The sequence below is a fragment of the Pararge aegeria genome, chromosome 1, assembly GCF_905163445.1.
Source record: "Pararge aegeria chromosome 1, ilParAegt1.1, whole genome shotgun sequence".
Classification (NCBI taxonomy): domain Eukaryota; kingdom Metazoa; phylum Arthropoda; class Insecta; order Lepidoptera; family Nymphalidae; genus Pararge; species Pararge aegeria.
Window position 1 is genome coordinate 15,230,133 of NC_053180.1, and position 24,795 is coordinate 15,254,927.

Here is a 24,795-nt window from a genome sequence, read left to right on the forward strand (position 1 = left end):
AACTGTTCCAAATTTAAAATGTATTTATTATTATTATTAAGAACATTTTATCACAAAAACTCTCCTTCAGAAAACGTGTTCAAAAGTTTCATGTGGATGTGTTATCTGTCGTTGGTAATGATAATTCTGTAGCCCTAGTACAAGATTTGTTCTCTTGCAATGGACCTTATGTCCCTCACTTTGGAGTCGCAAGTCCTGTATTTCTGTTTTTTGTTTTACAAACGTTCTGCACAAATTCCGATTTAAAGAATTCAGCTTAATTGCTATAAAAATAAGATCCATTTTACTCCGATGTTCAAGAATTTTCACAGTCTATAACGACTCCTCAATTGTAAGCGACTAAATCTTGTACTAAGGCTATTGCAGTAAAGTCTTCTATGAGTTTTTTTTTCCACGTTATGTTCATTAATATGGCTGGAAGTACACCTACCATTACCATACCATACCATTTTAATCTAAAACGCGTTTTAATTGAAGTAAACAATTATGATTTATCAACGGAAAGCAGCTATTAACTTATAATAATAATAATATAATCAATGTAAGATTTGTTTATTTTACGAATCACAATAAAATATTATGCCTTCTTAACATTAGTATATGTTCCATATAAAATGCGAGACCCCCGCACTTTGGGACCCCAACCTTTTCTCCACGCACGTAAAAGTTACTAAAGTTACTAAAGTTTAAAGAAATTATAAATTACACCATACAGAATCTCGCGGAGTATAGCAATTCAAGCTTAAAGTTCAAAGCATATTATTAATAAGTCGACCGATTGGCGCAGTGGGCAGCGACCCTGCTTTCTGAGTCAAAGGCCGTGGGTTCGATTCCCACAACTGTAAAATGTTTGTGTGATGAACAGGAATGTTTTTCAGAGACTGGGTGTTTATATGTATTTTATAAGTATTTATGTATATTATTCATAAAAAAATATTCATCAGTCATCTTAGCATCCACAACACAAGCTACGCTTACTTTGGGGCTTAATAGCGATGTGTGTATTGTCGCAGTATATTTATTTATTTATTTAAATTATGTAATTCCGCAATGTAAAGCCTACTTCTATCCAATATTTATATCTACTTACTTGTACATTTTGTTTATATTACAATCAAATATATGCTAATAATTGATAAAATACTGTGAAATCAACGATATACTATACCAAATAAATAAATAAACTACCTAAGTAGGTACTTGTTCCTTGTCAGTATGCTTTATCGTTGATAAGACTTTTTTGTTACAAGCTAATTATAAAATAAATTGATCGTAGATAATTTTTAGATAGTGAAATTTATACTAACTTCTAGTTGTTGGCCCATGAATGCAGTCTTGCCTAGTTGTAAGAGCGTATAAGATATTAGCGTGCTAAACTGTAAGAGGTATGCCAGTTATATTAAACTCTTAACCAATAGGGTTTTGATGGGCGTCTCGGGAAGGTGATCACTGCCAGCGTCTCCGAGCAAGATCAACTCGCTCTGTTTAGCAAAAGATACCTATAGCAGTACTTCAGTGTCGGCAATTGACTGTCTATGTCGACTTTGCGATGGCACGGTGAGGCAATTAACAAATGCTTATTTTATTTGTGCGGTTTTCTGATGTAATTTGAGATTAATGATAATTCATAATAACATTGATTTTAATCAAAAAACGAAATGGTTTTTTATTATTGCCGATAAAGATGTAATCATTTAATGATCTTCCTGTTCCGCGTACTAAAAGAGTAACGCAATATAGGTACATACATACCAATATTAAAGTTAAGAAAATCTTATTTGCGAAAACTGATTTTACGTGTTGGTATATAACCTACACTGTTTTCTAGAATAAAATTTTCTTTGTCATTCTCAAGCAATTAATGTACCCCCGCGGATACGGGTCTCCTCTCTCAGAGATTAGGCATTAGAATGATTTAGAGCTTCAACCCACCACACTGGTATAATGCAAATTGATGGGCTATTATTTTACAAGTCACTGCTAATAACCAGGACCAGGCTAAAAAAATGTTTTCTTAAAAAATATCTCATATTGATTAGACTGCGTAGTCGAACATTCTAACGGCTAGAGCAATAATTTGGCACCTAATTTATAATTAGGATTTTCGCCTTTTTATAGGCAAAAGGTAATAACATCTCACAGGATAAACAAATCGTAGAGCAAAGGTATTTCGGAGCTTAGATTCACATTGAAATTTCGCAGCGAGAACGTGGTTAAGCTGTCCAGACATCCATTCAAAGTGCTAAACACTGGTGGATTCGCATTGAACAAGTCCGCCGCAAAGCGCAACTTGATTAAACGTAGCTACAAAATGTTGCGAAATCATTAAAATTACTTTCTGCAACCAAATTATTTTATTTTATGTATTCATACTATTTATTTGTACACCATCACAAGTTAAGAAATACAAGAAGAATAGAAAAATAAAAACTATTACTAGCGATATGTGCCAACTTTAGAATTAAGAAAACTTAAGAAAAACCGACTACAGGCGGTGCACATTTAAAAAATACATACAAACTACAAACTCTCTAAATAAACGCGTACTTAAAAGTAATATTATTAGTAAAAATGTTTCGCACTAATCATTTAAAAGAACCATAAATATTCACATCAAAAATCTTTCAAATAAATTTTGATTGTATTATTTTTATTTACTTAAACATCTTTATAGGAATTATTGCTAAAAAACTGTTCTTGTCAGATGTTAAGAGTGATCTCTCTCTGTATAATATATTCTGTATGGTGTAATTTATAATTTGTTTGTAATTCGTTTGTCCATACATGCGCCCTAACTAGTGAACCAATCAATATGATTTTCGGCCTAGAGTTAGTTAAAATAAATAAATAAATAAATATACTACGACAATACACACATCGCCACCTAGCCCCAAAGTAAGCGTAGCTTGTGTTATGGGTACTAAGATGACTGATGAATATTTTTATGAATAATATATAATTCATAAATACTTAGAAAATACATATAAACACCCAGACACTGAAAAACACTTAATGCTCATCACACAACCATTTTCCAGATGTGGGAATCGAACCCACGGCCTTGGACACAGAAAGCAGGGTCGCTGCCCACTGCGCCAGTCGGCCGTCAAAGAACGGCAGTTGAACGGTACTTGGGCTTCTAACTGTGGAAAAGAAACGGTTCCCAAAGGATTTGTAAGAAACCCGTAATGAATCTTATACAAAAGGAACTGGTATTAAGAAAACGTACTTATTAAGCTTTGTATGAATACAGTAAGTAACAAACAAAGGTTAACTATCAACATTTAACTCTATAAGAGCTGTTTAATGGCTGTACTACCCTACCAAGCACTACCCTATAAAGATTATACTTTAAAATTGTCCCAGACAAATAAAATTTCTCACAAGGGATATCGTTAAAGTTTATATCAATTTACACCACTAGCTTATGTCTTCCGTAAAATTGAGCCCGCCCTGAATGCGGTCGACATTTTGAACAAAGTGAACAAAGAATTCTTTTAAAACGGTACCAACTCTAAAATCTACAGCATAAAGTCGAGTTTTAAATGAAATAGCTATCGGTTAAGTTTGTTTTATAAAAGGACGATGCAGTGACCCCACATACAGAACCTCAATGACGGTAAACTTATTTCAAGTATAAACTTTTCATAACCCAACGGTTTAAAGGGTCAAATAAAGTGGTTGAATGTAGAAAATGTTTGTTTGGCACACAACTTTACGATAGGAAATCTGCATCGTGTGCTATATTGCATTAACTCTCTGAAAACTATCAATTTCAAGAATGTCTGACAACTTTGTACTAATGCCACAAGCAATACCTATACAGTATTTTCTCTAGAAATATAGTTTATTATGGATATCTTATCTTACTAATATCATAAATGTGAAAGTTTGGATGTTTGTTACTCAATCACGCGTCAAAAACGGAATGGGCTTATAACGCAAATAAACTCATGTATTCCATAAAATCATATCAACCCATTACCCGCCCAATACAGGGCACGGGGCTCCTCCCACAGTGAGAAGGTTAAGGCCGTAGTCCACCACGCTGGCCCAGGGCAGATTGGTGGACTTAACAAATCTTTGAGAACATTATGGCGAACTCTGAGGCATGCAGGTTACCTCACGATGTTTACCTTCACCGTTGAAGCAACTGATATTATAATTGCTAAAAACTGATGATGATTCCGTAAGATTATTTTTTTATTACACTCCAAGTTAGCCCTTGACTGCAATCTCACCTGGTGGTAAATGATGATGCTGTCTAAAGATGGTAGCGGTCTAACCTGTTATGGCGTATGGCAGTTATAATAAACCCATATCCCTATTCGGTTACTAAGCGACATTGTACCAGAACGCTAAATCGTGTAGCGGCTTAGGCCGAAGCCTCCCACCAGACCACACCGAAGAAAATTCAAATATTACAAATTTCCAAATAGACCCTGCCGGGAATCGAACTCGGGACCTCCAACTTAAAACCACACCGCTCCGCCTAGCTTTATGGTAAGCATAGTCTTTACGCATATACGAAGTGCACACCGCTGGATACATAGAAGTTATATGCTGCAGAACTTCCGGCAGGGACCATCTGACGTAACGCGTTAACCCCCGCAATTTGTACACTTCGACCCAAATGAAAAACGAGCGGACCCTGAAACGGATTCCTAAGAATTATTCAAACCCTATTCTAACATCGACTGCCGTTCCCGGGCGGCTAGTGAACGCTAACGATGTGTTAGCGTAGCAAATAAACTGTTTATTGTGTTTATAAGTTGTAGCCCGCAGAGTGTACCTTAGTTAAAGTACATACTTACAGCCCGGGAAATATCGACACTCAACATTACTGGCTGAAATTTTTCTATATTTAATTTTTAAACACAATTCGCTTTAAACAGGTATCTTATTTGTTCATACGCAACTCCTATAAGCTGGAGTTGAAAGTGAAACTCGATGAAACGAAAATAAAAGAAAGAAATGATAAAGACAGAAACACATAAATGTAGGGAGAGAATGAGATTGAATACATTTCACATATTGTTTCCCATTTTAGTTAATATGGAAACTGAATTTTACTGAATTAATATGTAATGTGATATTTCACATTAAAATATCAAATATTTTTAAGCTTGGTAAATAATAAACCTTACATTTATCCTAATGCTCCGCGTATTGCAAGTCCATCTCAATCTCTCGTAGGCTACTTTTCGCCGGGTGTGGATTAATTTTAAATATGATAACTTTACTTCACTAGTGATAGAAAAATTCAACTGGTTTCCTGGTACCGGTTATGACAAACAAACATACTTGACGTTTCTAAAATGCTTAATCATATCAACCCATTACCAGCCCACTACAGGACACAGGTCTCCTTCCACAATAATATATATATAAACTACGATCTACACATTAACATCTAGCCCCAAAAGTAAGCGTAGCTTGTGTTATGGGTACTAAGACACTGAAAAACATTCATGTTCATCACACAAACATTTTCCAGTTATGGGAATCAAAAATTAGGGTCGTTGCGCGCTGCGCTAATCAGCCGTCAAATGGTGGACTCCATAGACCTTTGAGAATATTATGGAGAACTCCCAGGCATGCAGGTTTCTTTACGATGCTTTCTTTCACCGTTGAAGCGATATTTAAATTGCTTAAATAGTACATGCTGGGATTCGAACTCGCGCCCCCGAAAGTGAAATCAAAATTCTACCCACTGGGCTATCACCGCTTCACAATTGATCATGTATGACCCAAATAATAAATACATAATTAGGTATCTACTTATGTTAGTACGGGTATCTTATCGTCTACCCAAGAGCGAATTATTTACGCAAACAGTCGCTCGCAAGTGGCTCCCAAAATAATTAGTTTCTCTAGTTTAATAAACTTTACAACCCCTGTGGAATGCTGAAGCTTTGATTACCGAGGTCGTGAACTTATCAAATTAATAGTAAACATGAATTTATTTTCATAAAGTACACGTTCCATTTAAATCTTTGATTTAGATTTTTTACTTTTATATATATTTAAATAATATTTTCATCATCATCATCGTCAATGAACCCATTACCGGGCATGGTACTCCTCTCAGAAAGGTTAAAACCTTAGTCCACCACGCTGCGCCAGCGCGGATTGGTGGAATTCACACAGCCTTGAGAACTTAATTTTTAGCACTATAAAAACCACTCAGCTATAACCAAATGCCCAAACCATCTACTCAGACGGTCTACCAAAGAACTTAGAGAGGAAATCCGATTTAAGTTTACTGTTAATATTATCACTGGTTATTTCCCTTTTGAGATTTTCTAAGCTCTCCAATTTTTCAGACTGATCAATACCGCAAAAATTTTAGCTCGAGATAAAAGTTCTTACAGTGTAACCAATTTCTTGCTTTTTGATTACTAAAGTGTACCTCCGTAATGAGTTCAAGCAATAATGAAACTCATATCCCTCGAGTATTAGTGAACAATGAAAGGAAATATTGGATAACAGGAAATTGATAAAATATGTAAACAAAAAAGGAATGAAACAAAATTAGATTAGAGGAGTTGTTAAGAGACAATCAGAAAAGAGGGGAAACGAGGCGAAATGTTTGTTGATGAGTCAAAATAATACTGGATAGAATATTGGATAGAAGCAGGCGTTACTTTGCGGAAATCCGTGATATATTATGAAAATTAACTTAATTTGCTATAGTCCGCGTAAAGCAGGAGAATCTGTATGGTGTAATGAATAGTTGTGAAACATTTTGACAATTATTATACAGATTTTCGCGGACTATAGCAAATTAAGCTTAATTTTCATAATATATCAAAATAATACAAAATAGACCTACTACTCTTTTTGAGAAGAAACGTAAATTACATATGAAAATATGAGATGAGGCGAGATGGGTAACGTATTAAAAAAAAGTGGAAGTGACAACATTACAATTCCTTGTGGCGGGTAATAATGATACAGATATCTGCAGGTATATTTTTAATCCTCGGACTGGCTGTGGTGGGCCGTGGGTATATCGTTTCGTAGCAAAAAGTGGGAATAATTAAATGGATGCTTATGGCTTACTCGACCCGCGTCACGGGGACAAAAAGGTATGCCCTTTTTGCTTGATACGCAATCCTTCTGTTCACGAGACCCCACTCCCTCTGGTATATTGAATTTGACCTTTTAAGTAGGCATGTAATAAAACAATTTGTTCATGGAACCTGATAATGATATCTTTTATGTGAAATTTACCGAAAAAGAAGCCAAGATTATAAAAAATGGAAGGAAACTGAACTTTCTTTATTCTTTTTTATTTATTTTTTGAATAAATAAATAAATTCGTGGTTCCACGTTAAGGTAGCCGCCTCCAAAACCGTAAGACTTTTTTTTTGCCAAAAACCAGAACTTATCTTGGCCAACATAGTCCTATGTATCGAATGCAATTTCTTGCAAATGGCTTTGGTGATAGTATGGATATCTTCAGCGATAACATACCTAGTGTTAAGCTTAAGTTAAGAAACAGGTAATTTCTTAAGAAATTTTATTTCCATAATATATTTTTTTTTCTTAGATTTTTTTTATTTTTTTTAGCTGTTTACAGCAGCCCAGCGGATGTACCCAGCGGATTTGCATGCTATGTTCGCATCGAGAAGGCACAATTGTGTACGCATTCCAAATAGTGCTATAGTTTATATTAGAGTAAGCAGTTGATTGTCAGTTTTGCGAACTACATAAAAAAACATACAGACAATACACACATACGTCATCAAAATTATCGTAAATTTTCTTCGACTGCGTTAATTAATACAATAACAAATAAGCGAGGGTTTAAATAAGGTACATTCTGAAACTGAACTTTGAAGTAATTTCCGTTAACTTTCGTTTACTTGCCAGGTTTATGTAGGTACGTACCTATTTGTTTTATTCAAGAAAACAAGGATTATTCTCGTATAAAGAGATTACAAGCCTAGCTTTCGGCAAAACACAATACTGACCCTGTTTTTGTCAGTGACGACTTAGATACCTAACGCTGTGGAAATACAAGGAAATTACAAAACATTTTCTGAGATCATTTTACTTTAGTTAATGTTTTTTTTTTCATTAAGATATACTTTCGTTGTATAAACTTTTGTAGATCTTCCCAAAGGAGATTCAATTTTAAAAAGAGTTTCTTATTCATCACAAGCATTTTTTGCTTTTATTCATCTCCCTTCTCTTCATCTCTTTTTAGGTCTTCCTAAGAAGACTGAGAGAGAGATGAAAGAGGTATAATCTTTCAACACGAAAGAACTTAAAAAAATGTTTTCTATACTTATTACAATAGGCGCATAAGCGAGAGATACTGTATTTTAAATGAAATTCTAAGAAAAATAAATTTATAATTCATTTATTTCAAGTAGTCTTACTCTATAAGCACTTTGAAGCATAAAGTCTATCTGTTTATAGTGACTTTACTAACGGTTTGGAAAGTAGATTCTACTGAGAAGACCTTAGGAGTTTCTCTATTCCAAGATCACCAATTTATTTTAATTTCAATAATTCAATAATTTTTTATCTTGTGAGAAATGAAAGGAGAGCTCTAACCAATCTTGTCATTATGTAGACTTTCATATTTTATTCTATTATGTATTTATCACATTGTCGGTTTACAAGATTCAGTAGGGTAAGTATCATAATATGAGACTACACGCCCGTACATAAAATTATTTTGAGTTCCTTTATATACTTATTATAGTGCCCCAAACATAATACTAACTGATGCTCGAGCATGCTCTCGCGGTTGTGACTCCGTGTTCATTTCAATTTATTTCGTGTTTTACCTGAAACAAAGTGGTGAGCATGTTTGACTACGGAGTACGGATCATGTGATCAATTACCGGGCCGGGCCCAAATTTTAGTAGGTAAGCACATTCTCAGTATTAGACCGGGTTTTGGAATTGGCGCTATACAACCCCGTGTCTTGGAGATTAAGTCAAGCCGGCGAGTCAAACAAATGGTTAAATCCCGCCATTCCGCATTGAAGCAGCATGATGCTGCCCTACTGCTGCTGGTTAAACTCTTTGTCCTGTCTGAAATAAAACTTGCACCCAGAAATTAATTGCATAGATAGCAATAGCTAAATACATTTGGGAATAAAATTACTCAATTAAAATAAATATAAAATATGTCTTAATTATATTTTCAATATAATTAAATCACAAAACATTATTTTAGAGATATTTCTAACGTTTAAATTTAATGTAGTATTTTAAATTTCGGTATACCCAATTTATTCAGCTAGTGCCATCTATGCAAACATGGCCGAACTGAAACGTAATGCACTTATGAAAGTAAAACCCAATGGTCGGGTAAAAACACCTTCCCTCTCGTTATGAAGATTTCGAGAGATTATGTAGATGGCGCTGCTGTAACAAGGAGATTAAATTTTCATGTTAACTAGACTATTTAAAACAGTTGAGGATCTGAAAACGATGTGTTTTCGGATACGAAATAATTACCTAATCTACCACTTATGTTGAAGTCGAGAAAAACAAAACTAAATACTTAACGAAGATAATAATTATAGAAACGATTAATATAAGTAATTGGACTAAGATAGAAAATATAAATATAAAAACTTCTGATGTCTGAGAGTGCAGGCCAATGGATACATGGCTACCTACATAATCATTAGAATTCTTTATGACTTCTCTTAGTTCATGTTCTTAATAGTTATCAATTCATGATATATGATAATCATGATATTAAATTATTATCAATCTTAAATAGTAGAAACTTAAGTTAGATAACATTTTCCTGATCATCATCATAATCACATCAACCGATAGACGTCCACTGCTGGACATAGATGGTATTTTGTAGGGAGTTCCAAGTTCCACGGTTCTGAGCCGCTTGGATCCAGCGGCAACCTGCGACGCGCTTAATGTCGTCTGTCCACCTCGTTGGGGGCCGACCAACGCTGCGCTTACCAGTTCAGGGCTGCCAGTTCAGGGCTGCCATTCCAGCACCTTGGGACCCCAACGTCCATCCTTTCTCCGAACTATGTGCCCGGCCCATTGCCACTTCAGTTTCTCGACTCGTTGAGCTATGTTGGTAACTCTGGTTCTTCTACGAATCTCCACATTTTCCTTATTTCTTTATATAGGTAGATATGTTTCATGTAGGTGTCTAATTTAGTTTAAATGTATGCCGGGTTTCGTCACAAAATAAGAACGTATTGAACCAATCTGATTTCATATAACTTCTACATATTTACCTATACAATATAACTAGTTCGAAAGTTATCTACTTGTGTATATATATTTTGTAATACGAGCCACATATGAAATTAAGGTAATATTCGAAGATACTTGATATTAAAAAAATATGGTATGTACCAACTACCTCTGGCTATTAAGATTACGATCTCTATTGGCATTTAATACTAATCGGAAATAAGGAATGATACAATCATTGATTCGTGAGTACGATATCGATAATGTCCTTTAATGATTTCCTTTAATTTTTACTTAATAATTTTGATCAAAGTGATCTATTGCAATCTTATCTAATGCATCCAAAATAAGTCGATTCGATAACGTACCGCGTTTTAAACGTCAATTAAAAGTGCAATATTTTGTGTAATTATCTGTACTAATTCAACTTCCTGAGAAATATTGTGTCAAATCTTATCTACATCTTATCAACGATTTTAAAGATAGCAAATAATATCCACTGTTAACGATGCTAGAGTCCACATAAATTAATTTAAACAGATGCTATTCAAATTAATTATTTATAATAAAACTAGATAAAACTAGCTTAGTAACTGTTGTCTACATAAATACTTAGTAAGTACCTGCATACACAGGGTATATTTACTTACACTTTATACTATTGTATAAGATATAAGACTGATGTTACAGAGGTCTAATATGCAGAAAGAAATGGAACTGGATGGCCCACATTATATGAAAAATGTAGTAGGTATCACCGAGATAGAAAAGGCAAGAACGGAAGCCGTAGGTAGACCCTGGAGAATGCGCAAACAGACAGCAAAATTCTTACTTCTCAATGGGCGGTATCTGGATAAATTAAAAAAAAAGAAAATTTTCATTCACACACGTTTCCTGCTGGGGCGCACAGATAAAAAAGTATTTTATTAGAGCGATTCTAGTTTTGACTGCACACCAGATATTTTATATATATTTTTATATTTAAATATATTTTTCGAATTCCATAGATTATAAAAAAACTGTGAAGTGGTAGATATAAATATTCCGTCAAATACATCGGGATCGGGACCTTCCCTAGGAACATATTCGAGTGAATTTTAATATCTGCACTATACATAATGTAAATTACTACAGTAAATGATCCTTTCATAACCACTTCGTTTATTTGTATATACTTACTCAGTAATTGATGATATTGGGTTACTGGGACTGGCTGTTTTAATTTTAGCAGTATGCTAACTGTTACAGTATCTTTTATGATTCATATTATGGGACTAGATAAAGTCTTGTATGCAACTGTTGATAATTACCCTTATTATACAAAAGTTGCGTAACTTAACAATTATTCATTGCAAAGTCAACATCTCCTGAGGATGCTCCGGTTTCAGAGCGAAACGTGCGTAGAGGGTATATTGCCGAAGATCTGTTTGGTGTAGAGTATAAGGATTGAAGAAATTATAAATTACACCACACAGATTCTCCTGCTTTTCGCGGATTATACCAAATTAAGCTTAATTTCGATAATATATCATGGATTTCCGCAAAGTAACGCCTGCTTCTATCTAATATCCAAAAGTTGCATAAACAAATATAATATCCAAAATAAAGTTAATGAATTATTTGATTTGATTTGATTGCACTTTTTATGGGTCTTACTATATGTGTTCCAGGTATATGTTTATTTATATCTGTTAAATGCCATTCAGCTAGGAGAATTAAAATAACACACATTCAATTCACATTCACATTTGCACATATAAAAATCTTATGAACTTTCATATCTAGGTATATCATAATGATTGAGAAGTATGATTAATAGATTTATTGTTGATGGCTAATTCTTAATTCTTATGAACAAACCATTTTTTATGATTGTGCGTATCTTTTTACTCCGAAAATGTATATTATTGGAGCAAACCGATTTATCTGCTTTCTTCTATCTGGCTTTAAAAATTAGGTACATGATTTCCGGCTGAAATCTTATTATTAGATACTTTAATAAATCCTATGCACGTTCTTGATGAAAATACTTTCTAATGTTTAAAAATTATTAAACTCAGATCAGCCTTTTCATAGTTTATCAATTACGTAAAAATAAACAAAAGAAAAGACAAACTTTTGCATTTTTTATGGTAATGTTGATGATTATACGATAATAATGTTGATATTAAAACAAAACATGTTCTACGTAAATGAGTTTAGTATAAGAAAATGCATTTCTTGGAATTTTTAAGTCCATTGATAAAAATATTTATTGCTTCCCCTTGCCACCTATTGATAATAAGTTAAAATACAATGTTCGCCAATTACATGATTGTATCTGAACATACAGATAAAGATAAAGGAAATATATATAGCGATGCTTGATCTATGGTTTTATTTGTCAAATCAAAGTTAAAGGTGGCGAGGCAAACATGAAGTTTGTCCTTACTGTGATATCGGTGGTGTCGGCTTTTGCCTACGTCCAGGCAAATTTGCCGGCCGCTGCGCCTTGCAACGAGACATTATGTTCATTACCACACTGCAGATGTTCAACTACAAATATACCCGGAGGGTTAGCACCCAACAATACACCCCAGGTATGTTAAAAATTCCAATATCCAAGATCTTCGGCAAGACATACACCGATGGGAGATGTATTTTTGATCTACAAAATTTTCTATCAGGCATACGACAGACGTAAACAACGTTGCTGGGATTTTTCCTAGGTACAAGACAAAGTAGTGTCCCTAAGTAGAAATGTTCTAAACGCTTCAATAGATGTTCATCATCAACCCATTACCATTTCACTACAGCGCACATACAGTGTATATCCCAGGTAGGATAAAAATTTCAACATTCAAGATCTTTGGGATAGATGGATCATCTACCCATGTTTACGTATCTATTTCTATCAGTAGTAATCGTTGATAAGATTCTTTCCGGGCACAGGACAAAGTACTGTCCCAAAGTGTAAAAAAACCCAGAAGCTGAAGCTTCATCACCAATCACCGTCAACCCATCACCGATAATCTACATGACACGGATCTCTCCTCAGAATTAGAAGGGTTTACCACACATACACTCATCGCTACCTAGCCCCAAAGTAAGCGTAGCTTGTGTTATGGGTACTAAGGTGACTGATGAATATTTTTATGAATAATGTACATATATACTTATAACATACATATAAACACCAAGACACGGAAACGATTATGTTTATCACACAAACATTTTCCAGTTGTGGGAATCAAACCCACGGCGCCAATTGGCCGTCAAGTATATCCTCACAATGTTTTCCTTCATGTCTAATACATTTTGTGTGCCTGCACTGCAATACTAAGCTATCACCGCTTCAATATAAACTACTTATTCAAAATCTTACCTCTTTACTTAATAATTTAGAAATAGTTCATCTAGATTTCCGTCTTTTCAGTTTGTCCTCCTCACTTTCGATGATGGAGTTAACGTAAACAACATTATACTATACCGTCAACTTCTCCGTAACCGGGTCAACTCGAATAGATGCCGTGCTGCAGCTACATTCTTTGTAACGCACGAATACACGGACTACACATTGGTAAACGAACTGTACAATGAAGGTCACGAAATCGCTCTCCACTCAATCTCCCATCAAGTTTCAATGGAGTACTGGAGAGATGCTAACGTCAATACCATGATGAGAGAGATCGGGGATCAAAGAAGTCAAGTGGCTCACTTTGCTAACATTCCCGTTAACACTGTCCATGGTAAGTACCTAACCATTTTACTCAAGTGTGTAATGAAATAAACTTGTTGTTAACTTGGTGTTTGTGTGTTATGGCATACATTAAATGCTTCAAAAATCATCATCATATCAACCTATTACCGTCCCACTATAGAGTACGATTGTACTGTATTGGTGGACAGACGACATTAAGCGCGTCGCAGGTAGCCGTTGGATCCAAGCGGCTCAGAATCGTGGAACTTGGAACTCCCTACAAAAGACCTATGTCCAGCAGTGGACGTCTACCGGTTGATCTGATGATGATGATGATGATAGAGTACGGGTCTCCTCCCACAATAAAAACGGATTAATGCATATATCACGCTTGCCCAGTGCATATTTGTGGACTTCCCACACCTTTGGAAACATTGTAGGGAACTCACAGCCATGCAGGTTTTTTCACGATAGTTTCCTTCACCGTTGAAGCAAGTGATATTTCAATTTCTTAAAACGCACATAACTCAGAAAAGTGCTATTAGAACTCAGCCTATCGAAAGTGAAGTCCAAGTCCTACTCACTGGGCTATCGACGCTGAAAAATAGCTCATACTAAACTTATTAATAGGTAGAAAAACCAACGTAACGGATTTTAAAAACCCACGTAGGGTGATAATAAGTACTTCAATCATAAAGTACCTGCGTACATAACGTTTATGTGTGTGGCGCACGCCATATAATTAACTTTATATTCGAAATTTTGTTTACGGTAGAATCTTTAATTGACAACAAGTATGTTACTTGGTGATAATAATTTAGTTTTTTAAAATAACAATTAAAATTGGTTAAGTTGTTTCGGAGCGTACAAAAAAGAAAGCATAAAAAATCTTTTCGCTTTATAACATTATTATAAACAGTTTATAACATTACAATAGATATTGAATTAATCTCGTCATGTCTATCATCATCAACCTACAATTTAATGTTTTTTTTTTAATTCAGGTGTCCGCTTGCCATTCCTTCAAATGTCTGGGAATTCCTCATTCCAAATGATGGCGAGCTCCGGTCTTACGTACGATTCTAGTTGGCCTACAAACAAATACCTAGATCCTGGTCTTTGGCCTTATACTCTCAACTTTAGATCAACTCAAGACTGCATAATCCCTCCGTGCCCCACTGGATCCATTCCCGGTCCATGGGTCATTCCCATGGTAAGCTGGATTGATTTGCAAGGATTACCTTGCGCCATGGTTGATACTTGTTACCACCAGTAAGTATACAAAACTAACTTTTGCCCGCTTACTTCGTCCGCGTTTATTACGGTTTTCACGAATCCAATGGGAACCGCTTAGTTGCCTGGGATAAAAAGTAGCTTACCCTCCGTTCTTTTAACTAACTCTATACAAAAAATCACGTCGAATGGTTGCTTAGTAAAGGTGTTAATGGAGGACAAACAAACAAATGCACTTTCGTATCTATATAATATTAGTAAGCACAGAAATAAGAAAATATAGAATCATTATGAAAATTAAGCCTAATTTTCTATACTCCGCGAAAAGCATGAATAATTGTTAAGTGACCTCTTGACAATTATTCATTGTAAAGACAACATCTCCTGAAGATACTCCGGTTTTGGAGCGAAACGTGCGTAGAGGGTACATTGCCAAAGATCTGTTTGGTGTGGATTAAAGAAATTATAAATTACACCATACAAATTCTCCTGCTTTTCGCGGAGTATAGCAAATTAGGCTTAATTTTCATTATATATCATGGATTTCCGTATAATAACGCCTGCTTCTATCCAATAAATATAGTAACTGTGTACACTACTAATATTGAAGCATCAAAAACCACTACACTTTAGAGTTGTTTCTCGAACAAACGGTTAGTCACTTCATACCAAGTAATTATTTTGCCTCTACTTTTCTAAACGTTTACCATAAAATGAGAAAAAGTTTGTTACCTAGCAACATTCCAAGGGCGTTAAGTGAGTTTTCACTGTTTTTGGACACAATGTACTGCGTACAATAATGGCTGAATTTGTATTCTTTAAGTTCTTAATTCTTTGTTAGTAAGGATTGATCCTAATAATTCTGAATAACGGCGTTGATAATACTGATTTGACATAAAAATATTCATCGGTTTATATTATTCATAAAAATATTCATCGGTCATCTCAGTACCCATAACACAAGCTACGCTTACTTTGGGGCTAGATGGCGTTTTGTGCGTTGTATATAAATTATTTAATGTGTTTAAAACGACAAGTTTAAAGTTATTTCAATTAATTTCAGCCCCCACGGTGCTGATGAAGAGGGCTGGTACCGATTCATCCTACAGAACTTCGAAAGGCACTACAACGGCAACCGTGCACCTTTCGGCTTCTACGTCCACGAATGGTTCGTCCGCGTTAACCCAGGCCTTAGGTTTGCACTGGAGCGCTTTTTGAACATGATTAATAACCTCAACGATGCTTTCATGGTAAGTTGTGGCTTATACGCTTTACAGGTCAAACTGAGCAATGAAGGTTGCGTCTATTTCAGAATTTGTGCTAAAAAATATTTCAATACAAATGAAAGTCAAAGAAAATAACTCTCTTTTTTGTCCCTGTCCCACTTTATGTGCGGTCGGCACTACATGACGTCTTCTTTAAACTGGAGGGCAAAGTTGTTTTGGTTTTCAGCATATTTTTTTATGACCTACCGCCTCGGCCATCCTTTTTGGAAATGTTTTTGTTCGTGAAATAAACGCCACCTACAAAGAAAGACACGCGACGGGATATATTGTATATGTAAACTGATTGGTATATAGTAATTTTGAATCGTCTTTTTCAGGTTAATGCTAAAGAAGTTACCGACTGGGTCCAGAACCCAGTCTCAGTGAACGTATACCGCCAGAGATCTTGCAGGAACCCCTTGCGAACGCAGTGCAGTCCCAATTTCTGCGGACCTCTACGTTCTCCTATCGCCGATGTATGTTGGGAAACTTATCTTTTATCCATTTTAGCACTTCACACCAAGCATTTCGCCATTCTTAACTTCTATTTGGTTCCGGAATGAGTTAATTATCAATCTAGTGATATATGATGAATAATGATGCAGTATAAGATTGTAACGGGCTAAGTTGTTAGGGGTTTGGCAGTTATATTAAGTCCAAACGCCTAATTGAGAAGACCGAATCGGTACGGCCTTGTTAGTTGTATGGTAACTAACCACCGCTGAAGCCTGCAGGGCTAGCACAGACACGAGACAAAAATTATATACCCCGATACGCACGGGGACATGGAATAGGAGAATATTACCACCGTTTATTATTACACATATATTATTTGGATATTATTTCCATCTGTTTCCAAAGTGCTCTGAGAGTTGATAAACCTGTGGGAGAAGATAATTTTGTATTCTTTCCCCGGGGAGATAATTGTCTCGTGCCCAAGCTAGCCGTGTTGAGAAATTAATAATGTGATAGATACAAATGGGTAGACCAGGCTATTTTTTAATTAATCGAAGGCTTTTATAATTAATATACATACTTATACAAATAATATATACTTTTATAAATTATAATACATAGAAGCGCTATTCCAAACTAAATGGCGAGCTACGCCTGAGAACTGCAAGCTACCCGCAGGGTGCACACAATTGCATTTCTTGTACTATTACCATAGTATTATCCATTATACATTATTTTTTTTCTTTTTAATCAATCTCAATCGCGTTTGTAGTGCAATCATTTATGTTGTAGCACCTAGTTAGCTGCTGCACCCGGAAGGGAGTCAGTAGTGATAAGTGGAATCTTCTTCTCTATTCATGTAACTCTATGCCTCGATTCTACTATTTGCTTTCAGAGCGTGTTATATCGATATGAAATAGTAGTGAAATACACAAAGAAACATGAGATTTTCCTTCAAGAAAATCACCTATAGTAATTATAATTAGGTCTTATTTTTGATTAGTAACTCGGCATTGGTTTTATTTTTGTTCTTTGTTTTTGCAGAAAAACTACTACATGCAGATTTGCACAAGATGTCCCCGTGTCTACCCATGGGTAAACAACCCCCTCGGACTATAAAAAACTCGTCAATTATTTAAATTATAACAAATAAAGTCTACACTATACATAAAAGTGTTTGAATCCTAAAAACCACTTCTTGTTATTTATTCTGGTTCCCATAAATGTCTTTTTGTACTCATGAGCTATAGGTAATTATATGTGTAGAACCCGACCAAATAAAGATTGTTTATGGTCGTGTATCCAAAACGTAGGATATTTTAGGAGTGATCACATAAATATTAACAACTAGCTGGGTGTGTTTGTATGTGTGCGTATGTGTGCGTATGTGTGTGTGTGTGTGTGTGTCGATCGGTCTGTGTATGCGCCAAGTTATATTAAGTTATTTAAGATTTTTATTTCGAATGAGTGGACTGTATTTTTTGCGGTAAATTGGTGTACAAAAGAAAGATACAAGGAATCAGAGCACAAGGAAGACAGCACTTACTTGACCTTATTTTTCATGGGTAGGAGCACGCCGTCCGTTGATCCAAATATTCCTCACGAAGTCCTCTCTTCTCGAACACCACCACTTATGTTATATTTCGGCACACACATAAATATGGGAATTATGCTTAAAAGGATCTCATTGAAACTTTTAAGGTATATTATGATATTTTATGGCTTATTTTCAGGCAGCCAGTAAACTCGTATTGCCCGTTACTTTTCGCAATCGGAAAGCAAGTCGTCCGCAAACGTCTTAATCGTTTGCTTCCGTTAGTTTAAGTGACAGCTCTGCGTTCTAGTGTTTTTGAGGCGTATGAGGGCGCCAGTCTCTTCACGGAGAATCGTTCAGTGCTGTTTTAGGTTGGATATGGGAGAATAGGAACACCAATGAAATTATAAATTATTATTTAAGACTTAATTATAACTTGGCGCAACCATCCACCCGCCCTTAAAGGGTCACCTTTAAGAAAAGCTCTCATAAGGTATGAGGTAGAATTGCCTCTTTTAAGAACGCGTATTGCGCATGGGCGTATTTCATATAAGTATGTGTATATTTACGAAAGTATATTAAAAAATATTAATTATTTGTAGAATTATTATAAAAGAGAATAAAGTCTTAACGTATGAGCTACTTAGTACTAAATTATGAAACTATAATTGTTACGCTTATTGCGTCGGAAGAGGGCATAAGCGAACGACCGGACGGACGTAAGTTCTCCCGGAAATTTTAACGGTCGCTACGCGTATGACGCCGTCTTTCGAGGGATGCACTTTCTCTACTACTGCTAGAGGCCAAGCCAGAGGCGGTACGTTGTCATTTATAACTACGACGACAGTTCCCGGCGTAATAGGTACGGAAGGCGTATTCCATTTCAAACGAACTTGCAATCCGTGCAAATATTCCATCCTCCAACGATTCCAAAACGATTGGACCATTTTATCTATTAACGAGTACCTGTCAACCAAGTTAATTTTGTCTGGATTGACATCAGGCGCAGGCAAGGAGAATAGAGGCGCAGTATGTAGGAAGTGACTTGGAGTAAGAGCCGAAGGTTCGGCAGGGTCAGAGCTTAGTATTGTTAGCGGACGCGAATTGAGAAGACATTCGACCTGAATGAGCACAGTGCAAAGTTCCTCATAAGAAAGGAGCTGTTGCCCTATGACCTTGAACAGGATCGTCTTAGTCACCTTGATCATACTTTCCCATGAACCTCCAAAGTGTGGGGAATTGGGACAGATGAATTTCCAAGTTATGCGATTTTCAGCGCATTCCTGCTCTAGCTTCGGGTAATATTCTTCTCTTAGAAGTTTATAGAGGTCCCGAAGGTAAGAAGCAGCACCCTGGAAGTTTTTTGCATTGTCGCTATGCAGCACCTGAACAGGACCACGACGTGATAGGAATCTTTTAAACCCGGCGAGGAAACTGGGGGTGCTGAGTGAGGTAGCAACCTCAATGTGCGTAGATCTCGTAGTGAGACACGTGAACAGCACAATATAAGCTTTCTCACTGTGTACGCCACGGCGACGTACAGGAACGTATGGTATAGGGCCTGCATAATCGCAGCCGGTGAAACTAAAGGCTTTCAACGCTGGACGTGTACGTATATCAGGAAGATCCGCCATCAGCGGAATGGTTGGACGCGGTTTAAATCTAAAGCAAGTATTGCACATATGTACTCTTTGCCTGACAATACGGCGTGCCGACAGAATCCAGTACCTCTGACGAAGCAGGGCCATTAGGAGTTCGGGTCCAGCATGTAAATGTTTAATGTGGTAATAATCAATGATTATATTTACCACGTGGCCATTGCGAGGCAATATAACCGGATGTATTTTTTCAAAGCTAAGTCCAGAGTTGGCGAGACGACCGCCAACGCGGATAAGTCCATCATCAATAAATGGTCTTAGGCGATTAAATGCCGGTGAACATGTTTTATTATTTTTAATAAGAGAATATTCTTCAGCAAAATGCTGATTTTGCAGAGCGCGAAGCATTCTATTCTCTGCGAAATTTAAGTCGTCAGCGGTAACTGCACTAGTGCCGCGACGAGGCAGTAATTTAGCAAATCTACAAATGTATACAATTATACGTAGAAGTTTGCTCCACGAAGAAAAACGGAGAGCAAGCTCGTGTAAGTCGTTCGGGAGTATAGGTTTACGCACAGTGTGTATAAGAACCTTCTTCTCGGGTACGTCTTCAATAGACTCTCCCTCTAGAGTTTTGAGTGGCCACTGAGACGGATGCATTGATGCCCATGGTGGACCATGCAGCCACAGAGGGTGTGAGAGAAGCTTCTCAGGAGTTACACCTCTCGATAGAATATCAGCAGAGTTCTCAGTGCCAGGGCAATGATAAAAGTTGTCTGGTGAGATATTCTCAGTTATCTGTACAACGCGATTCGCGACAAAAGTCTGCCATCTATGCGGTGAACTTTTTATCCAATATAGGGCGACTTTGGAATCGAGAAATGCATATGTAGCCTTGATTGGGATACGCTCAGAGTAAGTGTCATGTACTGTACGAAGCAATTTCGACAGTAGGACGCCACCTAATAGTTCGAGACGAGCAATTGAATGAGGTTTCGTCGGCGAAACTTTACTTTTCGCACAAGCAAGACGCACAGTGTTACCAGTAGGGGAGCTAACGTGTAAATAAACGACAGCACCATAGGCTGCGAGACTAGCATCTGATAGTCCCAGGAGAGTGACCTCGCAGTCTGTTGTCACGCCCACATGACGCGGTATGTGTAGCTTATTTAGAGCTGGCAACTCATCGCAAAACTGTCTCCACATCTTAATGATGTGTGGTGGAGCTACAGTGTCCCAATCAAGATTTAATTGCCAAAGCATTTTAATTAATATTTTGGCATACACGACTGTGGGAGCAACGAAGCCCATTATGTCCCACAGACGGGCAACAGTCGACAAGATGGAGCGCTTAGTGCATGTCACATCGTCGGGCACAGAAATTTTAAAATAGAAAGCGTCATTTCCAGTATACCAATGCAGACCAAGTATTTTATGGTGCATGGTTTTGTCAAACTCCACTTCAGTCGGAAGTTTGTGGGACGCAGGAAGGTTATCTAAGACCTCGCGAGAATTGCTGTTCCACTTAACTAATTCCCACTGTGCACCCTTAAAAAGATCGATCATCTGCAGCGACACAGTGACTGCCTCTAGTTCGCTGGGAAGCGAGAAAGCTACGTCATCCATATAAAGCGCGGGTAGCACAATGCTATTCGCTCGTGGATATTTTGCGCCGTCGTCATTCACCAGCTGTCTTACCGTGCGCAGTGCATGGAAGGGACTGGAAGTGAGACCGAAACAGACTCGATTGAACTGGTATAGCACAAGAGGGTCTTGTGGATTAAAGCGGTATAAGAAGCATTGATAGCGACGATCAGCTTCGCGCATAACGATTTGTAGAAACTGTTCTCGGCAGTCGGCTGTCATTGCCACTGCATGCAGACGAAAATTCAAAATTATTTTAAAAAGATCTCCCTGTAAATTTTGACCGGAATGTAGCAGATGGTTCAGTGCCTTTCCAGAACTAGAACGACAAGAAGCATCGACGACTAATCTCAGTCTCGTCGAGAGTTTGTCTTCACGTAAAATCCCCGTGTGTGGCATCACGTAAATCGGAACAGGATCTTTAGAATCATATGAAGGCGCGGGAGAAATATAATCTTTCGCGAGATAACCTTTTATGACGTCATCATATGCCGACCTCAATTTATTCGAAGCTTCAAGCTTTCTTTCGAGGCAGATGAAACGTTTCTTAGCTATGTCCAAAGAATTCCCTAGGGAATATAGATCCTCTTTAAATGGCAGCCCGACAACGTATCTGCCCGTATCGGGATCTCGGACAGTAGTCGAAGTGTAGAAGTCTTCGCATTCATTATCATCAGGATTCTGAATGGAAGCGGAAGGAAGTTCTTCAAGTTCCCAGAAACGCTTGACTAAAGAGTCAATAGCAGGAGGCTCTTGAACGAAACAACATGTCAAGGCCGTATGAGTATTTATAGTAGGTATCGTAGGCGCATTGCCCATGAACACCAGACCTAACACCGTGCGCAATGCAACGGGCACCGACGGGTCGCGACGTGACGTATGGACGTCGTCGGGGAGAAGCAAATGTGGAAATAGGGAAGCTCCTATTAAAGCATCAATTTTATCAGGTACGCCGTAACTCGCATCGGCAAGCGGAATACCTTTAAGGTGTGATAGGACTGCCGTATCTATCACAGCCGTAGGTAATTTGTCTGTCACTTTATCAACAACAAGTGGCGAGATATTAAAACTAACGTTATCATCAAAACGCGAATAAAACGTCAAGTCAACCGAGCTGGATTGTACAACCTTCTCAATTCCACCGAACCCCTTCACGATAGTACGTTCTGTGAATTTAGTTTGCAAACCCAAGCGATCACAACATTCTTTTGAGAGGAAATCGGCCTGCGAAGCAGAATCCAACAATATACGTATAACTTGCCGTTCACCATTACAGTCGTAAACAGCAACTTGTGCGGTAGCCAATAAGACAGTAGTTCGCTTGTCTTCCACACGATTCATCAAATTGCTATTATACACCTGCGTAGCGCTTGTAGACGGGCTTACGCGCGTAGCGCACAGTGCTACGTCGGCGCGATCATCCGCTACGGGCGATGACGCGGTAACGGTAGGTGCGTTCGGTGGCGGCATGACGGTATTCAACTGAGGCGCGCGGGAATGTTCCTCGCGTTGGTCAAAGTGCAGCCTTTTGTTATGTTTCTGACCACACGAACAGTGCGGGGAGACTTCACATTGCCCGACTTTATGTTTTATAGACAGGCAGTTCACACAGGCATTCTTCTCCTTGACGCACTTAAAACGTTCTTGAGGAGTTAATAATTTATTAAAGTCAACACATTTATATAAATGCGCATGTGTTATATTTCTACATAGACACTTGGACGTAGGCTTATCAACCGTGCTTATATAGGCCTGATACTTCGGCGCATTGCCAGAAGTCCCGTTATTCAAATGTTTTATATTTTTATTATGACGTGTATTAGAAGGGTTTGTGACATTCGTATTCGTACGCTCAAACACCTTCGCGCGTGTTGTGATAAATTCCACAAAGTCGTCGAAAGTAGGTATATTCTTACCGCATTTAATTTCAAACGCGCGTACACTCTCAGTATCGACCCTTTGTGTAGCTATATGTAGTATGATAAGATCAGCTAGGTTCTCTAACTTTAGGTTTTTTAAAGCGCTTACTGCGCCAGCGAACCGGTCTATGAAATCTTCAAAGTTAGTCGCAGAGGGAGTCTGAAAACCCTTATAGCGAAATAATTCATGTAGGTACGCGGAAGTCAACATACGTTTATCATCGAACCTATTGACGAGTGTTTGTAAAATGAGCTGATAATTCTCAGCACACGGAGAAATTCCAGCGATTGCGCTTTTTGCCTTCCCTGTCAGCTTCGGTAACAGATAAAATAGCTTTTCTGCATCTGTGAGTGAAGGATTATTATCTACTACTGACTTAAAGGTCGTATAAAACATCTGAAAAGATTTAATGTCACCATCGAATTCTAATATCGATATGGGAGCTAGCTTCGGCTTGGCTTTTAGCAGCGCGGAGGTCGCATTATGTATTTCTGGTGTCGTATTTAAAGTTGAGCATTTTGTATGAGTTCGTTTGACCCTATTATACAAAGTCTCAAAAGCATACAGACTTTTGTAATCAGGTTTTGCATCTGAATTTAAGTTTAATAAACGTGTATTATAATCGTCTACAATAGACTCGTACTTTAAACGCAATGAATCAATTTGTGAAGATTCGTCTAGAAAATGTTCTCTTTTTTCAACGTTCGTATGAACATCGGGTTCACGAGATAAGTCAAAGACATTTTGCATGATACCGAATATAGCTTCACGTTTAGCAATTAAGATAGACAGTTTAGTATCCTGAATCTCCTTATCACTTTCGCTAGTTTTAGAATCTACTTTAGGAGGCATTTTACTAAAGTGTAAGTGAGACAATTATCTAACAATCACGAAATACCTATATTTTTATGTGAGTATGATAGGTTAATAGCCAATCATATACTGGTAAATTAAGTAGGTCGCGCGGAGTGCGGATAATATGCGCAAGCGCGCTTCGTTCGATATTACGCGTGGTCGGGTTATATCGAATGTTCGATCGACCAGAGGTTCGTATAGACAAATCTCGACCTTATATGCTAGGTCTTACGACTCTTGAGTAAATGTTTCACAACCGAAGGTACTACGATAATTAATAATTGCAAGTTTTAAGATTTGTTTTAATTGTTAATTCAATTTAAATACACTAATATTTATCGAAATATACATAAATATGTGTAGATAATTAGTATGTCTAACTGGGGAAATAGCTAGCTCAATGCTATAATGC

At 37.1% G+C, this 24,795-nt stretch overlaps 2 protein-coding genes across 2 annotated transcripts; one reads left to right on the top strand and one right to left on the bottom strand.

Moving 5' to 3' along the window:
* Positions 1-12,613: 12,613 nt before the first annotated feature.
* On the top strand, positions 12,614-17,951 carry LOC120625243 (chitin deacetylase 8-like). Its single transcript, XM_039892251.1, has 6 exons — positions 12,614-12,778; positions 13,615-13,927; positions 14,883-15,150; positions 16,175-16,361; positions 16,715-16,852; positions 17,877-17,951. Exons 1-6 carry the CDS (start codon positions 12,614-12,616, stop codon positions 17,949-17,951), a joined length of 1,146 nt encoding a protein of 381 aa, XP_039748185.1.
* A 1,092-nt stretch (positions 17,952-19,043) lies between these two features.
* On the bottom strand, positions 19,044-24,380 carry LOC120633813. Its single transcript, XM_039904211.1, has 3 exons — positions 23,741-24,380; positions 22,859-23,251; positions 19,044-22,588 (listed from the first exon to the last, which is right to left on the bottom strand). Exons 1-3 carry the CDS (start codon positions 24,378-24,380, stop codon positions 19,044-19,046), a joined length of 4,578 nt encoding a protein of 1,525 aa, XP_039760145.1.
* Positions 24,381-24,795: the final 415 nt, after the last annotated feature.

Excerpts from the sequence above, each read along its gene's own strand:
- LOC120633813 (XM_039904211.1), bottom strand. The coding sequence starts at position 24,380 with ATGCCTCCTAAAGTAGATTCTAAAACTAGCGAAAGTGATAAGGAGATT. Across the intron at positions 23,252-23,740 it reads CAATAGGTTCGATGATAAAC|AACGTTTTAAGTGCGTCAAG; the intron begins GTATGTTGACTT and ends TAACTCCTCAAG. Across the intron at positions 22,589-22,858 it reads TGGTGAACGGCAAGTTATAC|GTATTCCGCTTGCCGATGCG; the intron begins GTATATTGTTGG and ends CACACCTTAAAG.
- LOC120625243 (XM_039892251.1), top strand. The coding sequence starts at position 12,614 with ATGAAGTTTGTCCTTACTGTGATATCGGTGGTGTCGGCTTTTGCCTAC. Across the intron at positions 12,779-13,614 it reads CACCCAACAATACACCCCAG|TTTGTCCTCCTCACTTTCGA; the intron begins GTATGTTAAAAA and ends CCGTCTTTTCAG. Across the intron at positions 16,853-17,876 it reads TACGTTCTCCTATCGCCGAT|AAAAACTACTACATGCAGAT; the intron begins GTATGTTGGGAA and ends TTGTTTTTGCAG.